Here is an 18,611-nt window from a genome sequence, read left to right as displayed (position 1 = left end):
TTTGGTGATGGAATTAGCGCTGAAAGGCAGTGAATATTGCGTTATGCTATCAGAGATCATTTGCAGATCGGATAATGCCAAACATACAACATACCCATTACCATTGGTTTCGAAAGATACAATTCAGAGGCCAACAAACAAAATTGTTAAAGTAGGGTACTGAAATTAAGAGCACTTCCTGTGTGTGTTTTGCGAAAGTTGGGAAACTGTTTACTGCTTAAAACTGTTGGACATGTCTTTAACTTGTTTAAATTGTGAATGGTAACATTATCATCATTAATTACTAAAATTTGTTTAACCTAATACTTCATTAGTACTAAAAAAACTATAACATGATTCTTATAACTTGACAACGTTTTATGTTTTGCATTATGATACCATTTGTTGTAATTGGTCCTTAACTAAATTCTTATATAACAATAACTTAAATTCTGCCAGTTTGTTTGGGCCTATTAAGTAACAAATACAATGATAATAATAGTCATTTAATAAGAGTTCTAAAAACACATTTATTGATCTGCAATGAGTTAAAAATCTCTATGTAAGTGTAAATTCGATGTTTTTATTAACTTTCAAAGAACTTATTTCTTTGTCTAACAACTAGGGAATAAACATGATTTAATGAACTGTTTTGTTTCCAAGGCAACCAAAAGAACACACATCATTGATCATTGAATCGTTCATATACATATATGTTATTCACAGGAATATCATTTAACTGCTGGTCATTTATAAGTATGATGGCATTCATTTTTTCTAAACATTACTGTATTATACTAAACAAGTGTACGTCTACATCTTAATTACTATTCATGTATAAAGTGATTAACCTTACGTGCAAACGTATGTTGTCAATTTGATCTTACGTACTATTTGTCTTTGGTTTCTATTCTAATACATTCCATCAGATTCACTTACAATTTTACAACTAAAAAAAACATTTTTTTCATGAAATTAACAAAAAAGGAACTATTCTATGTAATTGTTAGTTTCTATGGCGACCAAATATATAACTGGTCTATTTTATTTAAAAAAATCATTTGATAAACATGTCAAGTTACATATTTTCAATATATGCTGTAGCAAAAATATGTTTGTTTTGGTTTATACAACAAATGTTACAAGCAATATTGAACAGTTCAACTTCAAAAAAGTCCCATGTTTTATTTTTAAGGTTATTTAAACAGAAATTGCTGTTTATTTTTTATTTTACTTCATATCAGGCTTAAAAAGTAATGACATACTGAAACTTTTGTGGGATCAAATCTTTAAAGTCAACCGTGATTTTGTGCATTTGAGCTGGTTTTAGCAGGTTTTTTGATACATTTCATATTATCATATTGTAGCCTTGACAACCATATGTATAAAATTTACACGTGGTGTTATATTTTCCAAAATTTATGTTATTGATAATGTTTTAAAAGAAATAAAACCAGTGTATTAAATTTTGATGAAATACAGACTCTTTAAACCAAAATAGTTGTATTTACATGAGTTTCCTTTCCTTCATATTTTCACCATTTTATAACAAATAGTGTTATTACGAAAATTGTCCTCAATCAGTCAATTTTAAAGATATCGGCTTAAAACTTCATTTCTGAATCATAACACATTCAGAAAATTCAAAAAATGAAAACGTCATTGTTCCTCATTAGGACCTATTTTCGCAGACTTGGTCACATATTTAAAAATGAATCACTGCATAGACATGGTCGATCAATGCAATTTACTACCCTATATAAAAATCAACGATCAGTACGAAGGAGCCTTACAGTCAGAAAGCCTTTGAACACAACTATAAAAACGAAAAATTAAGCATCAAGACACACACTATATGAATATATTGAAAGCTGAATTAAATATGACACGCTTGTACTGATAGTCATTGTCAACAACTGCACAATCACTGTTTAACAGTTACACAACTAGTCTTCACAGTACATCACTATAATATTTTTCATAATTAATTAAATAATTAAATAAATAATTAATTCAGCATTTCATGAAAACATAACTGTAAATTGAACTAGACGTTCATATGGACTCCAGAAACTTTAACGACCTCCCTGCACACCGGACATGTTGCGCTCTCCTGAAAGGTAAAGCCAGTAAAGTGGTATAGAAGAAAATCTTTGAAACAAAAAGGAGATGAAATGGTATGGAGGATACTTGTTTCATTGCGGTTCAAAAATTATATTCATTTCAGCTTGTAATCAAAGAAACTATGTTTCATGAGTGCACAGCATTATGTAAAAAATATATATATTTCTGTGACCACGAGAACAAAAATAAAAAAAAATATGTTGCACTGTCATTAAACATTGTTTCTGTTTCTAACATAATACAAATGTTGATATAATTGGCATTAATTTGAAAGTAGCGTGAAAAAATACCGTCATGGCGTTCTTTAAAATACTAGTAGATGATGCATTTAAAAATGTACAAAAAAGAACCCTTTTATCAATCACTCCTGAAACTAAAATCTATCAGAACAGTGAGCGTATAAAGACTGATATAATCACAGCGATGAAAATAGCAACAGTGAAAGGTAAACATGACTTTGTATATCTAATAATTTTAAAAAAGTATATTCCTAAAACTTAAATGGAACGGTCGTTTCTTTTTGTGCGATAGGATACGAAACTCAAATAAAGCAACAATCTTCCAAATGTTATGTTATGTTGTTTCATGTTATGAAAGCTGGGTTACTTGACATTCATGCCGAAATTCTATGAAGTAATTCAAAGGTATGGTTGCATTATTCAGTAATAAGAATAATGCATTTTGTTATAATTATTTCTTTTAGTCAATATGTTTCAGGAAAAAATAATGGCCCCAAAAAGCCTCCATACTCTTGCTAGACATTGAACGCAACAATGCGACGAAAAACCAGGTTTTCACATTCGACAGAGTGTGTGGACAATTAAAACCAGTGATGGATAGTCTTGTCATGGGTAAGGACAATGTTATACGCTCCCCAATGCACCCCCACCCCATTTTATAATTAAAGCTTTGTGAATAGCAAAACGCCAACTGATTAAAGTTTATGTAACAGCTTTATTGAAGATAGTTGAATTCTATATCAATGTGTTCTTATGAATATTAAACTCAAATTGGTTATGTTCCGAAGACATGCCAGATGTTGATGAACTTTGGTGCCAATAATTTTTAAAGACCCCTAATAAATGGCCAAGACAAGCCAACACACAAGGAATTTAGACTAATGACACTTTAGAGTGACCTTGACCTTTGACTGAATTGCTCGCTACACGCTGGCTTCTTTTTTTGCCATATACTCTACCAATGTATGACAGCATGGACCAAACCAACGTTCTAGAATTTTAAGTGTAACTAGAACTTTGACCAACAATGATCTTGCACGCGACACAAACAACATTTGCCCGGACAACGTTCTTTAGAGTATGCAGTCAATGTATATTAAATTAATATGCACATTCGAAGATGGGCAACGCCTGATAATTGTTTTTCCTTATATACAGCCTTTTCACATAAGAAATGCTTTAAACAATGCTTTTACAATGAATCTGCCGTAAATTTATGTTTTTTAATAGATACATGTTTTTACTAATGACATCGTCAAATAACGTAATAATGTTATTGGCGCCCCCTTTATGAAACGAGTTTGATAAAAGTTTTAATACACACTGAAATGAGACGAAGTATTATAAGTAAGAAGAAGTGCACCTACCCTCAACCACTCGTTTATACAAGACTCATGGAATATGTGGATACAGGGCAATGTTGTCTGTTTATCTCCAGTCTTATAGTTCTCCATACACACGCTGCAGTCCGCGGTATCTCCGTCTGTCTGTGTGTACGTCTTTGTCGGCAGTGATGAGCACTCTTCTGTGGTCAGGCCTCTAATAACACTATCCTGGAGCGCTCCCAGACCTATCAGAGCCTGTTTGTACAAACCATCTTAATTAGATACATGCCTTCACCTACAAAATAGTTATCTTATTAGCTCTCTGGTTTTAAATGTTATCCCTTAACAACGACGGGCAATAATTTGAGCCATACCATTTCGTTATGCGTTAAGAATGCTCCAACGCATTTCCGTAGTAGTGCCAATGAGTAGAAAAAGGATGCTAACAGTGCGTATGGTTTTCATTTCTAGAGGGTAATAGGAGCAAATTAAAATTCTGGGAATGTAGCTTCACTTAGGATTGACTTTGAGTTGTATTCAATGTGTATTCAACATAAAGTTCTAAACTAGAATTAAAATCTAATATTCTGAAAACATATCCACGATTTTCGTCCATTTTACCATTCATTGGCACTACAACGGAATTCTCGCATTGGAGAATTTTCAAGGCAAATCAAATGTGATTGCCTGCAATGAATATTTGGATCAAGATTCTAGTAGATTATAACTATCTTCCATGACCGACCCGAGCATAGGGTGTTTTGCCGAAACGAGGTTTACCGAGTTTCGCAAAACACCCTGCGCGAGGGTCGGGATGAACCTATCTTACACGAGCGGCTATGGTAGGTGCTTTTTCTCCCACCTCAGTTAAACAAAATTAAGTAAAAATGAATTTTTTGCTGGAACTCTTTTGTGCTTAGTGAAAATAATTGCTTATGGATATGCGATCATTCGTGGTTGTCATGGATATGCGCGCAGTGTTTCAGATTATGTTAATAGTCAAATCGATCTTTAAATAGTTCTAAGGAGAGTGCAGCATTATTTCTTAAAAGGTGCGTGAAAACTGTTTTATGGTGACATTTGAAGCGAGAAATAATGAATTAGCGTTCTAAATATCGCCACAAGACAAGGTTTCCATGATGCTACAGACGACAGTCATCAACAAAGGAGGTAATTACAATGTGGTGACCATTAAAAAGGAGTTCCATACGGGCATTTTATCTTCGCGCGTGGGCAAGATAAGAATATCTTGCATGGTTCAATTATTGGATCTACTTATCTGAGGTGGGAGAAAAGAATATATTGACATTTACAAGAATTTGAAATGGTGTCGATGAACCAATAATTGCATACCAATGCTAAAAGCCTTCATAATAAGAAGTTGTATGGCATAATTGTAACGTAGTTTGTGACTGTAAATATGCAACATTCAATATTTGATAACAAGATTATCAAGTTACCTTTGAACTGATCGTAATTTATATGATTCTCTCTTTAAATGGATAACCTATATCTTACATCAAAACCATCTCCTGCATTCGTCAAGCCAGCCAGGTCAAACATTTCAGAAATTCTGGCAAAATTGTCGATGCTACCCATCTGTAACAGGAAGTACAGTTCATGTAAACACAAAACTAAGACAAAATAGCGATCCTACCGATTTATTTAGATCCTCATTAAAACAAGTTGTCTACAATGATGCTATTAATTCAAATTGTTGAACCAAAACTCGGTCAAATTTATAATAAGCATATGTTAATTTTCAACAACTGTGCTTGTCCCTGTAGTTTTCATTGTACGAGTATTATTGGTCACAAAAGAACTGGTAATGTAGTGAATCAGTATGTCACATGCATTACTATGATGGTATATTTGGTCAGGGCAGTATATATAAAGTGTTCGGTTTCAGTGGCGACGTATTTTGAGCCTCAGTCAAAATATGGCGACATGAATATAAAACACTTTGTTTTTCATCTACAGTGCTTGAAAATCATTACTCTGTGATAAAAACAAAACTTGTTGTGTACCTGCGAGAAGTTCATGTGGTGGTTCTGGAACCCTGGCTGTGCATCATGATGGCCTCGGGGCTGAGATTGATGATGTAACCCCTGTTGACTTGCGGCCACTGCCTGGAAATAAAGTTAAAGAACAACACTAAAGTCAACGTATCTCTTTCATTTTAAAATTTTGTTAAGGAAGCTTTAGATTGCTACATACGATTGCTTGCCTTAGATTGCTTAGATTGTTTTAAATGTGCAAGGGTTCGAGATTTGTGCGGATTTTATTTCGCAAAACAATTTTTTACCAGCAAATTCAAAGCGTAGCAACAATATACATTTACAAATGTTTGCCGATCCTAAAATAATGCCTCAATATATTTTTGAAACACTGAATATTTTAAACTAGAAACGCTGCTTTGTAAGGAAACTCAATGTTTCGTTTGTGCAATGTGGAAATTTAGCAAACTCTAGTTTTTGGTATCGAAAAACAAGCAGTGACCTTCCCCATTCCTACCAATCAAAATCCGTTCTATGTGTCCTTGTTAAATACCAAGTGTAATATTTTTTAACTAAATTAAGTTAGTAAGTGGGCAATGGCTGAAATGTGAAATGGCCTATACCCAAAATACCCCAAACGTGAGTCTTGACACTAAGTTTCATCACAATACATCATTCCCTCTAGAGCAGTAATGGATGTTCAATATGTTTAGCAACAGCGACCGTTATCTTTACCCCACCAACCTCTTATACAATTCCAACCATTCTCTTCTAGTGGGATCACTAATAAAAAGACATCTAGCTTTACTTCATTCATAACTCATGTGATATAATTGAAACCATTCTTCTATTTTGCAACAATGGCATTGACCGTGACTCCATCATTCAAAATGCAATCCAAAGGTAGAACATCACACATTCTTCCAATGTTCAGTAACGGTGACCATGACCTTTCTAACCCCTACAGCAAGGTACATCTTAACATGACCTTCCTTAAAGATGTCATCACTACATGTATTTTTAAAGTTATTCTTCAATTGACTTATTAAGCAGATTCCTTGCATTTTAATTTTAGTACCAGCTACACTGACTATACTGTCCCGAAAGTAAACAATCCGAATGTACATTCTAATTGATCTACCTTGTACTCAGCGTCATCCTTTTAAATGATCGTTTACTTATTAAGTGGAAAACATTTATTTTATATTTAAGTTACATCAAGGCTGACCTTGACCCTACTAACCCCAAAAGCATGCTAAATGTACCTTTATAGAAACGCCTTTTATGTAAGTCTCATTACTAAACCCACACAACACATTGCATCACTTTTTAATAACATGAACCATTTTCTATTTCTAGTACCTTGACTCTACTCAATTCAAATACATTACCAAAATATGTCTACATAGGAGTTTGCTATCTACCAAGTTTCAACACTTAAACTTATATCTTACTCCAGCTATTGAACATAAACCATTTCCTATTTTAAGTATTCAGAATAAGGCTACACATCAAGTTTCCTCACTATTTAATGCATACATGAATGCTAACTTAAGTTATTGAGAAGAGAACTGGCCTCCAAAGCACCATCCAGCCCTAGAATCAATGGCAAACCAGACTTTTACAATCAAGACTTTACTTTTAAGAAATGTCATTCAAGAGTGGATGTGACATCATTTGTTTTATCAATGTTATGAGCATCTCAACATATTACAATCAAAAGTGTGGTTTTATAGTACTAAAGGAATACGAATGCCTACAGACTTTAGTACCGCAACTCGAAATCAGGTGTTGGAAGATCTCTTTTTTTACATGAGATGTAAAAAACATCATGCCTTAGGGTAAGAAAATGGAACGTATGGTGTTATGAAATCGTACACTAAGTAAACTACATCAATACGTTTATGTACCATCAAATGCTATTTATATGATTCTCTCTTTAATTGGATAACCTATATCTTACATCAAAACCATCTCTTGCATTAGTCAAGCCAGCCAGGTCAAACATTTCAGAAATCCTGGCAAAATTGTCTATGCTACCCATCTGTAACAGGAAGCGCAGTCCATGTAAACACAACAGTAAGACAAAATAGCGATCCTACCGATTTATTAAGATCCTCATTAAAACAAGTTGTCTTCAATGATGCTATTGATTCAAATGATTGAACAAAAGCAAGGTATCTAAAGACCCATACATGATCAATAGATAACTCGGTCAAATATCATAATGAGCATATGTTAATTTTCAACAACTGTGCTTGTCCCTGTGGTTTTCATTGTATTATTGGTCACAATAGGACTAGTAAATTACTGTTTTAGTACGTCACATGCATTACTATGATGGTAAATTTGGTCAGGGGCAGTATACGTAAAGTGATCGGTTTAAGTGGCGACATTTTAGTCTCAGTAAAAATATGGCGGCATGAATATAAAAACACTTTGTGTTTCACCTATATTGCTTGTAAATTATTACTCCGTGAAAAACCAAAACTTGTTGTGTACCTGCGAAAAGCTCATGTGGTGGTTCTGGAACCCTGGCTGTGCATCATGAAAGTCTCGGGTCTGAGATTGAAGATGTAACCCCTGTTGACTGGCTGCCGCTGCCTGGAAATAAGATATAGGAGTTTGCTATCTACCAGGTTTCAACACTTAAACTTATGTCTTACTCCAGCTATTGAACATAAACCATTTCCTATTTTAAGTATTAAGAATCAGGCTACACATCAAGTTTCCTCATTATTCAATGCACACATGAATGCTAACTTAAGTTATTAAGAAGAGAGCTGGCCTCCAAAGCACCATCCAGCCCTAGAATCAATGGCAAACCAGACTTTTATAATCAAGAGTTTACTTTTAAGAAATGGCATTCAAGAGTGTCAAGAAGTGACATCATTTGTTTTATCAATGTTATAAGCATCTCAACATATTACAATCAAACGCTTGGTGTTTAAGTACTAGAGGAAATGTATTGGGGTTAGAAAATGGAACGTATGGTGTTATGCGGTTTATAATAGTGCGAATTGAAAAACCACATTATTTAAATACATTTATAAGATTTCTACGCGAATGTGCATTTGAATGAACATTGACAAATCTTAAATAAATATTGGTAAGGGATCGATGGAAATAGAATAGATTACTAGTTTTATAGATAAAAACGCAGGAAATGGAAATTACTTAATTAAAAGATCCTGCCTTACTTTAAGTACTACAAATAGACGAAACGTACTCAGCAAAAACCGGGATTCATTTAGTTAACTTTTAACACACAATTAACTCGCCAGATGAAGGCAATACACATATTTCCTAGTACTTATAGGTTATCAGTAACTGTTATAAAACCAGCTTGTTGTATTAAAATGCACCATTTTACATTACCTATTCTTAAGTAATAATTCGCAATACCGGTTACAGTTTGATTCCATTCTAAAAGAATTTGGATTCGATATTTACTGACTATAAATAGAATTGTAAAAAGGTAAAATAACGCTTGTTAAGGCTACAGCCTTTAAAGGCTTTCTTTAATACTGAGATACAAACACACAAACCTGCTTTATTTCACGGCAAGTTCTTCTCATTTCCTGATGGCAATTCTGCAGAAAACCTGCACATAAAATTCAAATTAGAAAGTATAACAAGAGTACTAACTGTTCCAAAATACATGCGCCCGTTGTATGGGACACCAAAGTTGGTGGTTATATGTTAAGCCACATTCAAGGGTCATAAATCTGAGTAACTGAGGCCTCATGGCTGGTTATCAGACCTGGCCGAGATAGTCTGGCCAAACACATTCTGACCAAATTTGGTGACGATTTGGTGACGATTGGACAAAGGCTAAGGTTATGGATCGGACATCATACTGCACGCCGTCCGCCTGCCCTAAGTACGCCGTAGGTGAAACTATAATAGACCTCGTTCTATGAAGTGACGTATATAAAGAGCATGCACTGTTCTGTCGGTGTTAATAAGAAACAGTTCAATAGTTCAATGCTTTTAAATTGATCCATCTAATAAGTAGATCAACAAATTATTGACATATTCTCACTTCAACGAAATAATATTCATTACCTGCAGCTTTTCGGGCTAGTTTGGGGACAACAGTAAGCCCGAAACCACCGTTTCTGTTCCCGTCTCTGTTCCCACCCCCTCTTCTCTCAGCCTCCTCTCTCTGTAGAGAAAGGGCGAGTTCATGGTCAAAAGTCTCCTGGTGTGTCTTTTCTTGACCTTGACCTCTCCCCATTTCTCGAGATTTGTGACCCCTATTTTGATGCCAAAAACCTCTACATCGTCTGTTTCTACCATGTTGGCCACCCCTTCGAGCCATTTCTGCCTGGGTAAACGATTCTTGAAGTGTTAGTGCAACCATTCTGTCTTGACGCTCCTGCTCTTCCATGTCAGCTCGTAGGATTTCCTCCAAATGCAGGCGACCTTCTTCTTCCTCTCTCTGTCTTTCATCTTGCGGAGTGTTCTGATACACATACATGCACATTAGAATCACAATTTGGTAAACAGATGTATTAATAACGAGAAGAATAAAAATGACATTGATTTTTCAATAATCCTAAATCAGAATTAATAAATATTTTGCAATAGTGTTATGGATTTTCTCTAACACACTATTTAACTTTGTGAATTTTACATCAATCATTTTTTTAACTAGATCTCATTGAGTTGAATATATTGTCTTTGTTTTGATCCCTATTCGTTCAAGCGATCGATGTTCACTTATATGATCTAACAAAAAAGAAACTCAAGTGTTTGAATTACATAAGAGGTTATTGTGTATTCTTATCATTTACACGGGTTTCCATATATTCCGCCCTCAATTCTCACAAAGTCATTTAACCTGAAGCCTTGAAAGTGTGTATGCGTTTATGTCACAACAATGAGTTTGCTTTGTTTTGGGTGATTGAGTTGCGGGCCTTACCATTTTTGCGTTTACAGGTACACTTTTGTATTATAACAATGCTAGTCTTGTTCATGACCACTGTCTTTGGTCCTTTGTAGCAGGCGTTAAACAGTCTATAGAATTTATTTGCAAGTCCGTTTGCACTTGGGTGATGTCGACTTGGTTCAGCGTGCCACTTTATGTATTGAATTTTTCAGAGGTGTATCAAGGTCCATTGTTAATGAATTTATGCATGCGTATTCCAAGCGCACTGTTTAGAATCAGGCGATCGTTAAAGTATAGTCCGTTTCAACGTATGCATTTGTAGGTCGGTCTTTGTTTCCTTTCTCACATGTTCATGACTGCGGTCAGTATATGTTATGCTTGAAAGCACTGTATGATTATATAGGTCAAGACCTTCAATTTCAGATTTATCTGACATGGGTTTCCTTGACGATGGGAACACTTTTTCCGATCACATGTCTAACGTCAAGGTCATACTTTTGCAAGCTGAGTAACATTCTCTGTAAACGCGGCGGCGCTACATGCAAATTTTTCTTCGTCTTTGCAGACAGGGGTTTATGGTTAGAGTTTACAATTACATGTCTTCCATATATGACCTGCTGATATGCAAACAAAATAGCTAATATATCACGTTCTATGTTTGCATAATGGCGTTTTGTTTGCGTCAGTGTCTTGGATGTATAGGCTACTGGCCGACCATCTGGCATAACGGTTGCAAAACCGATAAAAGCTTTGAAATCAAGATAGACTAGCTCCTGTGTATCAACATAAGCTCGCAATGGGCTTTTTGTGATAACCTGCTTTACTTTTGTAAATGCGTCAATTTGAGGTTGGTCCCAAACTAACTCATTGGTCTTGTAATTTAGAGTGATAAGTGGCTATGTAAAATGACAATACACAGTGTAGTAATCACACAACTAGAGTGCAGTTAAATACACATCAAGAGTGTAGTAATTCACACACCAAGAGTGTAGTAAATCACACACCTACGGTGTAGTAGTTCACACTCATAGAGTTAAGTCAATCACACACCAAGGGTATAATAAATCACACATAGGTTGTACTAACTCACACACGTAGGGTGTAGTTAATCAAATCCTAGGGTGTAGTAAATCACACATCTTTTTGGCGCGAAAAAAAGTATTTATAACTATTTATACCATATAAACTCAACGCACTATTTTTGACCCGTCATTACCAATATACAAATAAATGTGTACATTATAATATGTTTAAATAAATATATGTAAATATTTAATAAGGCTCATGTGTAAGTCACTCGCTCGCTATTATACATGATCAAAAGTGCACAACCTGATAAACTCATTTACATTTAACGCTGAAACTAATGAGTTTTAAAGTCTTAGCAATTAGTATGATAAATAGTAAAATCAAATATTTTTGCAATGTTGCGTGCCACCATTTTCGACCCTTTTATAATTCAGTTTATCCTTAAAATTATTCAATTGATTCTATATATACAATTTAATGTTAACATGTACATGTGTGTATCGTTATGAGTATGTTTCAGGTTTCATGTACATGTGTGTATCGTTATGAGTATATTCAATGTTTACATGTACATGTGTGTATTGTTATGAGTATGTTCAATGTTTACATGTACATGTGTGTATCGTTATGGGTATGTTCAATGTTTACATGTACATGAGTGTATCGTTATGAGTATGCCTTTATCGAGAACCCATTTTTACAAACAACCTGCTATGACATTTCTTCATTGAAGATTCGGGAGAATAGATTGTCAATAAAAACACAAATACATTGAACAACTTGAAAATAAACTTCCTTTCTGAATTTTCACTAGTGTTATAATCATTCGTTTCATTACAACAATACATGTCAGAGTGCTTTTTAAGTATCTCTTAGAAAGTGTTAGTAGATTTAAATAGTTCTTAGAACTTGTCAATCGTTTATTTCTCTTAAGGGCATAACAGTTCAGCTTGTGTTTACGGTAGGATACAATTTGATATGTTTGTTTCGTTAAACATAAGTACATGATCATAGCATATACACATACAGTGTACAATGCATGGAGAAAGCACACAAACAAAGATTTCTGGTTAAATTCAACATATTTAATATGGACGCCTTTGGAATTTCTAAGTAGCTCATAGTGGCTTATAGCAACTCGTTAAATATCAGAACATTGAGCAAAATTTCATATGACATATAACACTCATAAGTACAAGGCCATACAACATATCACACTCATTATGTTAACTCTCGTCATAAGACATATCATGTTTATGAGCACAATGTCACCCTAATGCTGTTTAGTAAACATGTTCTGATAGCACGGGACTGAGAGTACCGTGGTTAATATTGCCCATTTGACTTTTACGGTTTGATGATGGCCAGATTTTTCTACCGATACCACATGTATATGCATCTTTTCATTAATGAAAATTTCTTACATTATATGTTATAATAACAAATTTAAACTTTCATTGGTGATCTATTTAAATTACCATTAAGTTTGGACTGTAGTAGTAGTCTACAGTTAAGTCAAGTGTGTGTGCGTCGTGAACAAGTGCAAAATAAATTATTCTTATTGAAACAACAGATTACTGAACAAAAGAAAAAAAACTCGAAAAGGCCTCAGATGAAAGAAAGCAACTGATGGACTTGACCTAGAGAAGACTGTCATGACTCAGGGTGATAACGTGGATGATATGAAGTATTCAAGAGGAAACAATGTAGTAATACCATACGTTAATAAAACACCAATGTAAAATCCTGAAACACCGACGGCAATATCAAAACTTATAGTCAACACTCTGAATCTCTGACTGAGTCTCTGACCAGGACATTTATATATGTCATAGTCTTGGAAAGCCAGGAGAAAGTTCAACACTAAACATAGTAAATTCTATTTGGCGAATAAAAGGAATGGGTTGTGGAAGTGGAGGTACCCGAATATATATATAAATGAGGATCTTAAAAAAATGAAAACGCTTGTATTTGGTAATATTCAAAGAGACAGAGAATCAGAGTATGGTTATGGAAAGGAGAGATTTTTCGCAAACGAAACGACCAGAAAAAATCGACAAATACACGAACTGGAATATTAACATTGGATATGAACACAACAGTGGCGTTACACCATAGTAGCGTACCACCTTCTTCGGAGGAACAGTGTAACATCACTGCTCTGTGACAACGTCATAAACCAACCAACAGCTTATGACATACATATAAGTGAATTTGAAATAACATTAATTTATAAAATATTACTTAATTGTTAACTGTATTAACGCATACATTGAAGTAACAGTAAAATGTGTTTTTTACCAAATGAGTTTGAATAACTAAGATACATGTGTAGAATTGAAATTTATGAACCGGATGAATCAGTGCCATTGTAAGCTGACTTTTACCATAGACATACTTTATTACCTTTTATAAACGTATCTAAGTTCTACAAATTCATGTTGATTAACAATTGTTTTTTTTATTATGTGTATGAAAAACAAAAAACATGAATTTATTTATCAATGTATCGCGCATTCTGAACATCAATTCCGGTCACGTAGATAGAATAGTTAGGCTCTTAAATGTAGCTTTTCAAAGGATTTACTCCCTTCCGCTTTTTTCGCTCATGAATAAATCCAAATATAAATCTCAATTAATTAAATTGCGTTGTGTTAACTGAATAGAAAGTATTTGCTAACTGTCTTGATACCATACCTTCCTCATTATGGTCCTTGGCACTACAGACTATTTCTCCAAAATATAAACCAATTTAATTTATATGTATACAGAAGTGATTGATCAGACACAATCCTAGATGTAACTTCTCTTCCCTTTTGAATATTTCTTGTCGTCCCGGAATTTATTACAATGATTCATGCATACGAAGTAGCGTCTGTAGATTTTTAATAATTTGTTTGTATATTTGTTCTCTGTATCTCGTAACACGTATTTTCATTCGTTTAAAAATCTAAAATAACAAATTATAACCACGAAAACATTATTCTCAGGGTATATAGAAATGGTGGGATATTAAACACGTTAGCGAATTAACAACTTTGAAAGTAAATATGTAATTAAAGCAAATGATAAATAAAAGTACAGCTGTAGAAAACCTTATATTGTAATATTTATGATATTATATTTAACAGATTTATGTATTTTTATGATCTAATGCATAAAAATACATTTACCGTGTCATTTTTTCACATGTGTACATTTAGGCCATATAAATAGTCAAAAGCTGACTCCTTACTGGTATTTGAATATTTTCGCGATAATAGCCAACTGCATATGTTCGAATAACCAACTGGCGAATGAACGAACTAAAGTGAATTAAAACAGTGTTTGTCACGGAAAAACATATATGTGCATTCATAAAGATACATTAAGCAGGTGATTTCTTCACATGTGTATCTTTTAACTAAAAAACAAGACAAAAGTTGAAACCGTTACTATCAACTGGTTAGATATTTGCAAATGGTCGACTAGCTTAATATCAGCAACTTACTACTCTGCAGTTGATTATTGGAATCCCCAACTGGCAATTAGCAGGAAGTTGAATATTTCAATCAATAACCAGTAGTAGGTAGTTGGATTATCAAATCCCCAACTTCCTACTACATACCACTTTCAGATTAGTTTTACTAAATACTTAAAACTAATCACGTGCTCATGTGAAAGTAGATTTATGTGTAAGTACCTGACACGTGTATGTAAAACCAGCAAATATTTGTATGTAAAACCAGCAAATATTTGTTATAAACTGAATTATATCAAAACGTTACATGATAAAAACGAATCGACCTCAATACGTATGCAATCATAAGGGCGCAAACGTGTAAACTGGTCTTATTAAAAATGCACTGTTGACATTTATTATTGTTGTTATTATTATTATTATTATTATTATTATTATTATTATTATTATTATTATTATTATTATTTTACTATTATTATTATTATATACTAAGTTGTTTTAATGACTCTTCTTTATCAGATGTAACAAAATGGATAAACCTTCGCATTTTTGGTGTACGTCTTTATAATAGTGGAATAAATATACGTCTTATATCCGAGTATAGGTGACATTCTAGAAAAAATATATTCGTTATCTAAGACTTGACATGTGTTATATTTCCTCTCATTAGCTGGTATATGATTGGGCTTCGCCCATCTTCCACTCTCGATCATAAGTCTATTTGCATAACTTTCATAAAGTTAATCGAATCTTTTTAATACTAAATGTGATTAAGTAAGGTCGAAGTCTAAAACAGGCGATATTGTTTTGAACACTGCTCTACTAGAGACTAATCTTTCATCCAGTTTTGGATAAAATTATCATTTATTTTCTGCTTGACATACGCAAAAAATGATAAACCACGATAGTAAGGTTCGTAAACTTATACAAATACTTGTTTATCTTAAAGAATTACCTTTAAAGCTTTATTGAATTTGAGCTCGCGGGAGTAAAAACCGTTCCCAGATAATTAAACGTATGTTTTACTGTTTTTCAACTACCTCCCATAGTTAAAAATATTCTTATTATGAATTAAGACATTCTTGCAAAAAAAAAACATCCGCAGCCTTGTTAGCAAACACAATAATATCATCAGCATATAGTATTAGAAAGTGAAAACGATCAATCAATACCGATACCATTAAAACCCTTTTCGTAAGAAATGACTGGAAACAATTTAAAAACATTTAAAACAAGAAAGGCAATAAACATCCTATTTGGCGTACATCTTTACGCCTCAGATCTCTTATTGAAATGACCACTGAGTCAGAGACCGGGTTGGGACCGGTGTGGCCAAAATTGCAGTCCAGTGTGGTATCCACTGTGCTACGAAGGCTGACCCTAAACGGTTGGAATATTTGAGCTATATACCTAACTTGGTTATATCACGTGATGACATCGACTAGCCAATCACGCATTACGGGAATGAATTCCACTAGGAAGACATACCTAGTAATCTTTTTCAATTGAAAAAATACGAAAAAACTGCGAAAAATAAATTGATTTTGAACTATGTGGTACTTCGGTTAGTAAGTTCCAATGCATTGTACAAATCGATACGAAGTTTATGTCAGGTTTCGACAATTTTCTCTCTTTTTCGCTATTTCATCATACGGAGTACAGCCCCTTTAAAAAGTGCTAATGTAATAATGTAAGGTAAAATTGTGGATTATTTAAAACTACCTTTTTAGGAAATAGTAATGAAAAGGAACTAAGAGTTTACCTTAAAAAGTATGCTATATGTTTACTTTGGCAATCGAAATAAAAACGGAAACAACCTGCAGGAAACAGTCAACAATTTAAGGTCTTAAAACTGAAAAGACATAACCGTGTCTCGACTAACTATATAACCTCCAAAAATAGTTCTACTTTAAGTAGAGAGCCCTGTCAGAGTGTGTATACCACGTGATAAATAATGTCATAAACGCTTCGTCCGAAAACAAAATTTTGCTTCGTATGAAGACCTTAAACAAAGATAACTTTTCTATTTCTTTACCATTTTAAATTAAATATAGCGCAGTCTACGCCGCTAACGGAGCCCCGCATTCGGTCGTTACCCAGTGTTTGATTGAGAGTTTAATTTCTTAAAACACTTTGACAAAACTTTTCACAATATGGCCGTCTGCCGGAGCACTGTCAAAACATTATTTTGGAAACAGGTTTGTCGAAGTGTTTGATTAAACTAATCACCTTATCAAACTCCGGTAAAACAACGCAGGCGAGACTCCTAAGGTGGCATAGACTGCCCTTTGTTTCATTTAAAATGGTGTAGTGATTGAAGTTATCTTCAATTTAAGTCTTCATTTTAAGCAAAAAGTTGCCTTCCGACGTAGCATATATGACGTAAGTTATCACGAGGTATACACGCACTACCTGAGCAAAATTACTCTTCTTAGACGTGCTTTAGAACATAAACATGCATTTTAAAAAATCGACGCCTTTTATTCGTTATTTTAACGCGCCATAGATCTTCCAGATTTGGGATGAACCTAAGTTCTAAAAATGTACAGATTGATCCAGCAAGCATTTTCGTAAATAAGCCGATTTAACCCCAAAATTGGCTGTCTGCATTCGGAAAACAATAGCAATACTGTTAATGACCAAAACAAAGCATCGGGTGGGGTTTGTACGCAAGAGAACGGTATTAAATAGTTGTTTTGAAGCAAAAAATGTATTGAGTGAGTCGGGAAGCCTAGTAAGAACATGCATTGTTTTCACGAGATATTTTAATACAGGCATTATTTTGATCTAAAACAAGCGTCTTCGTAAACAAGCAATTTCTCTTCATTCGGTCAACAAGGTCGTTTCTAAAAATTATCGTTGAAACATATAGAAAACAGTGGTAATACTCACCGAATCGAGGACGTTTTCCACTCAAAACAATGAACCGGGAAGCATGGACGCACCTGACATTACTGCCCTTGTTATGATTTGATTTAGGTTTCCCATATGTGGCTTCTTCAAACACTTGCTCCAAAGGGCAATCCCTTTTCCTTCTCGAGTTCAAACAATGGTCATGGAAGACGCATGTGTATTGACATTTGCGGTATTCCTGGAGATACCAGGGTTTTTGAAGAACCCTTCGATAAAAATATTTTGGACACATGTAACATGTCGGCATCCAATTGTCTCCCGAAGGCATTGAAAAATGCCATCGAAAAAAATAAATTTAAGCAGGAAAAAGATTGGTAACGGAGTTTTCATTTAAGACAATTTGACACAGGTGCGCGAAACTTACTTTTAAATCTTACAAGCTGAAGCGAGTAGATACTGTTTGCAAAAACCTGGGTGTCAGGTTGCAGACTGAGAGTGTTCGTTTTGCTGAAAAACGATTCACGTGGCATAGCAATCAACTGCATCGAGCAAATTGAGGCCATCACGAACGGACGCCCACCACCGAGCTCAACGAGTTTGGTTTTATTTTTGACCCAATGTTTTCCAATTTACGACCTTTTTACCTAAATCTAATATATTTTTATTTAATGTTGCCCAGTTCAATCCTATTATCGAGCAAGCAATATTGAG

The 18,611-nt window shown here is 34.2% G+C and overlaps 1 protein-coding gene across 1 annotated transcript; it reads right to left on the bottom strand.

Moving 5' to 3' along the window:
* Positions 1-497: 497 nt before the first annotated feature.
* Positions 498-14,391, bottom strand: LOC128203439 (uncharacterized). The gene is made up of 8 exons (XM_052904852.1): positions 14,285-14,391; positions 9,733-10,132; positions 9,213-9,268; positions 8,167-8,268; positions 5,695-5,796; positions 5,186-5,266; positions 3,710-3,922; positions 498-2,092 (listed from the first exon to the last, which is right to left on the bottom strand). The coding sequence occupies exons 1-8, from the start codon at positions 14,291-14,293 to the stop codon at positions 2,027-2,029; spliced, it is 1,029 nt and encodes a 342-aa protein (XP_052760812.1). The 5' UTR covers positions 14,294-14,391; the 3' UTR covers positions 498-2,026.
* Between the last annotated feature and the right edge of the window lie 4,220 nt (positions 14,392-18,611).

This window comes from Mya arenaria, chromosome 9 (genome assembly GCF_026914265.1).
Source record: "Mya arenaria isolate MELC-2E11 chromosome 9, ASM2691426v1".
In the NCBI taxonomy this organism is placed as follows: domain Eukaryota; kingdom Metazoa; phylum Mollusca; class Bivalvia; order Myida; family Myidae; genus Mya; species Mya arenaria.
The sequence above is the reverse complement of the archived record's forward strand: the minus strand, read 5'-3'. Positions and strand labels throughout refer to the sequence as shown.

What these genes read in the sequence shown, in the direction of transcription:
- LOC128203439 (XM_052904852.1), bottom strand. An exon ending in CTTGCCGTGAAATAAAGCAG is followed by an intron (nt 8,269 to 9,212) that starts GTTTGTGTGTTT and finishes TCTTATTTCCAG; the next exon opens with GCAGCGGCAGCCAGTCAACA. An exon ending in ACCACATGAACTTCTCGCAG is followed by an intron (nt 5,267 to 5,694) that starts GTACACAACAAG and finishes TTCCTGTTACAG; the next exon opens with ATGGGTAGCATCGACAATTT.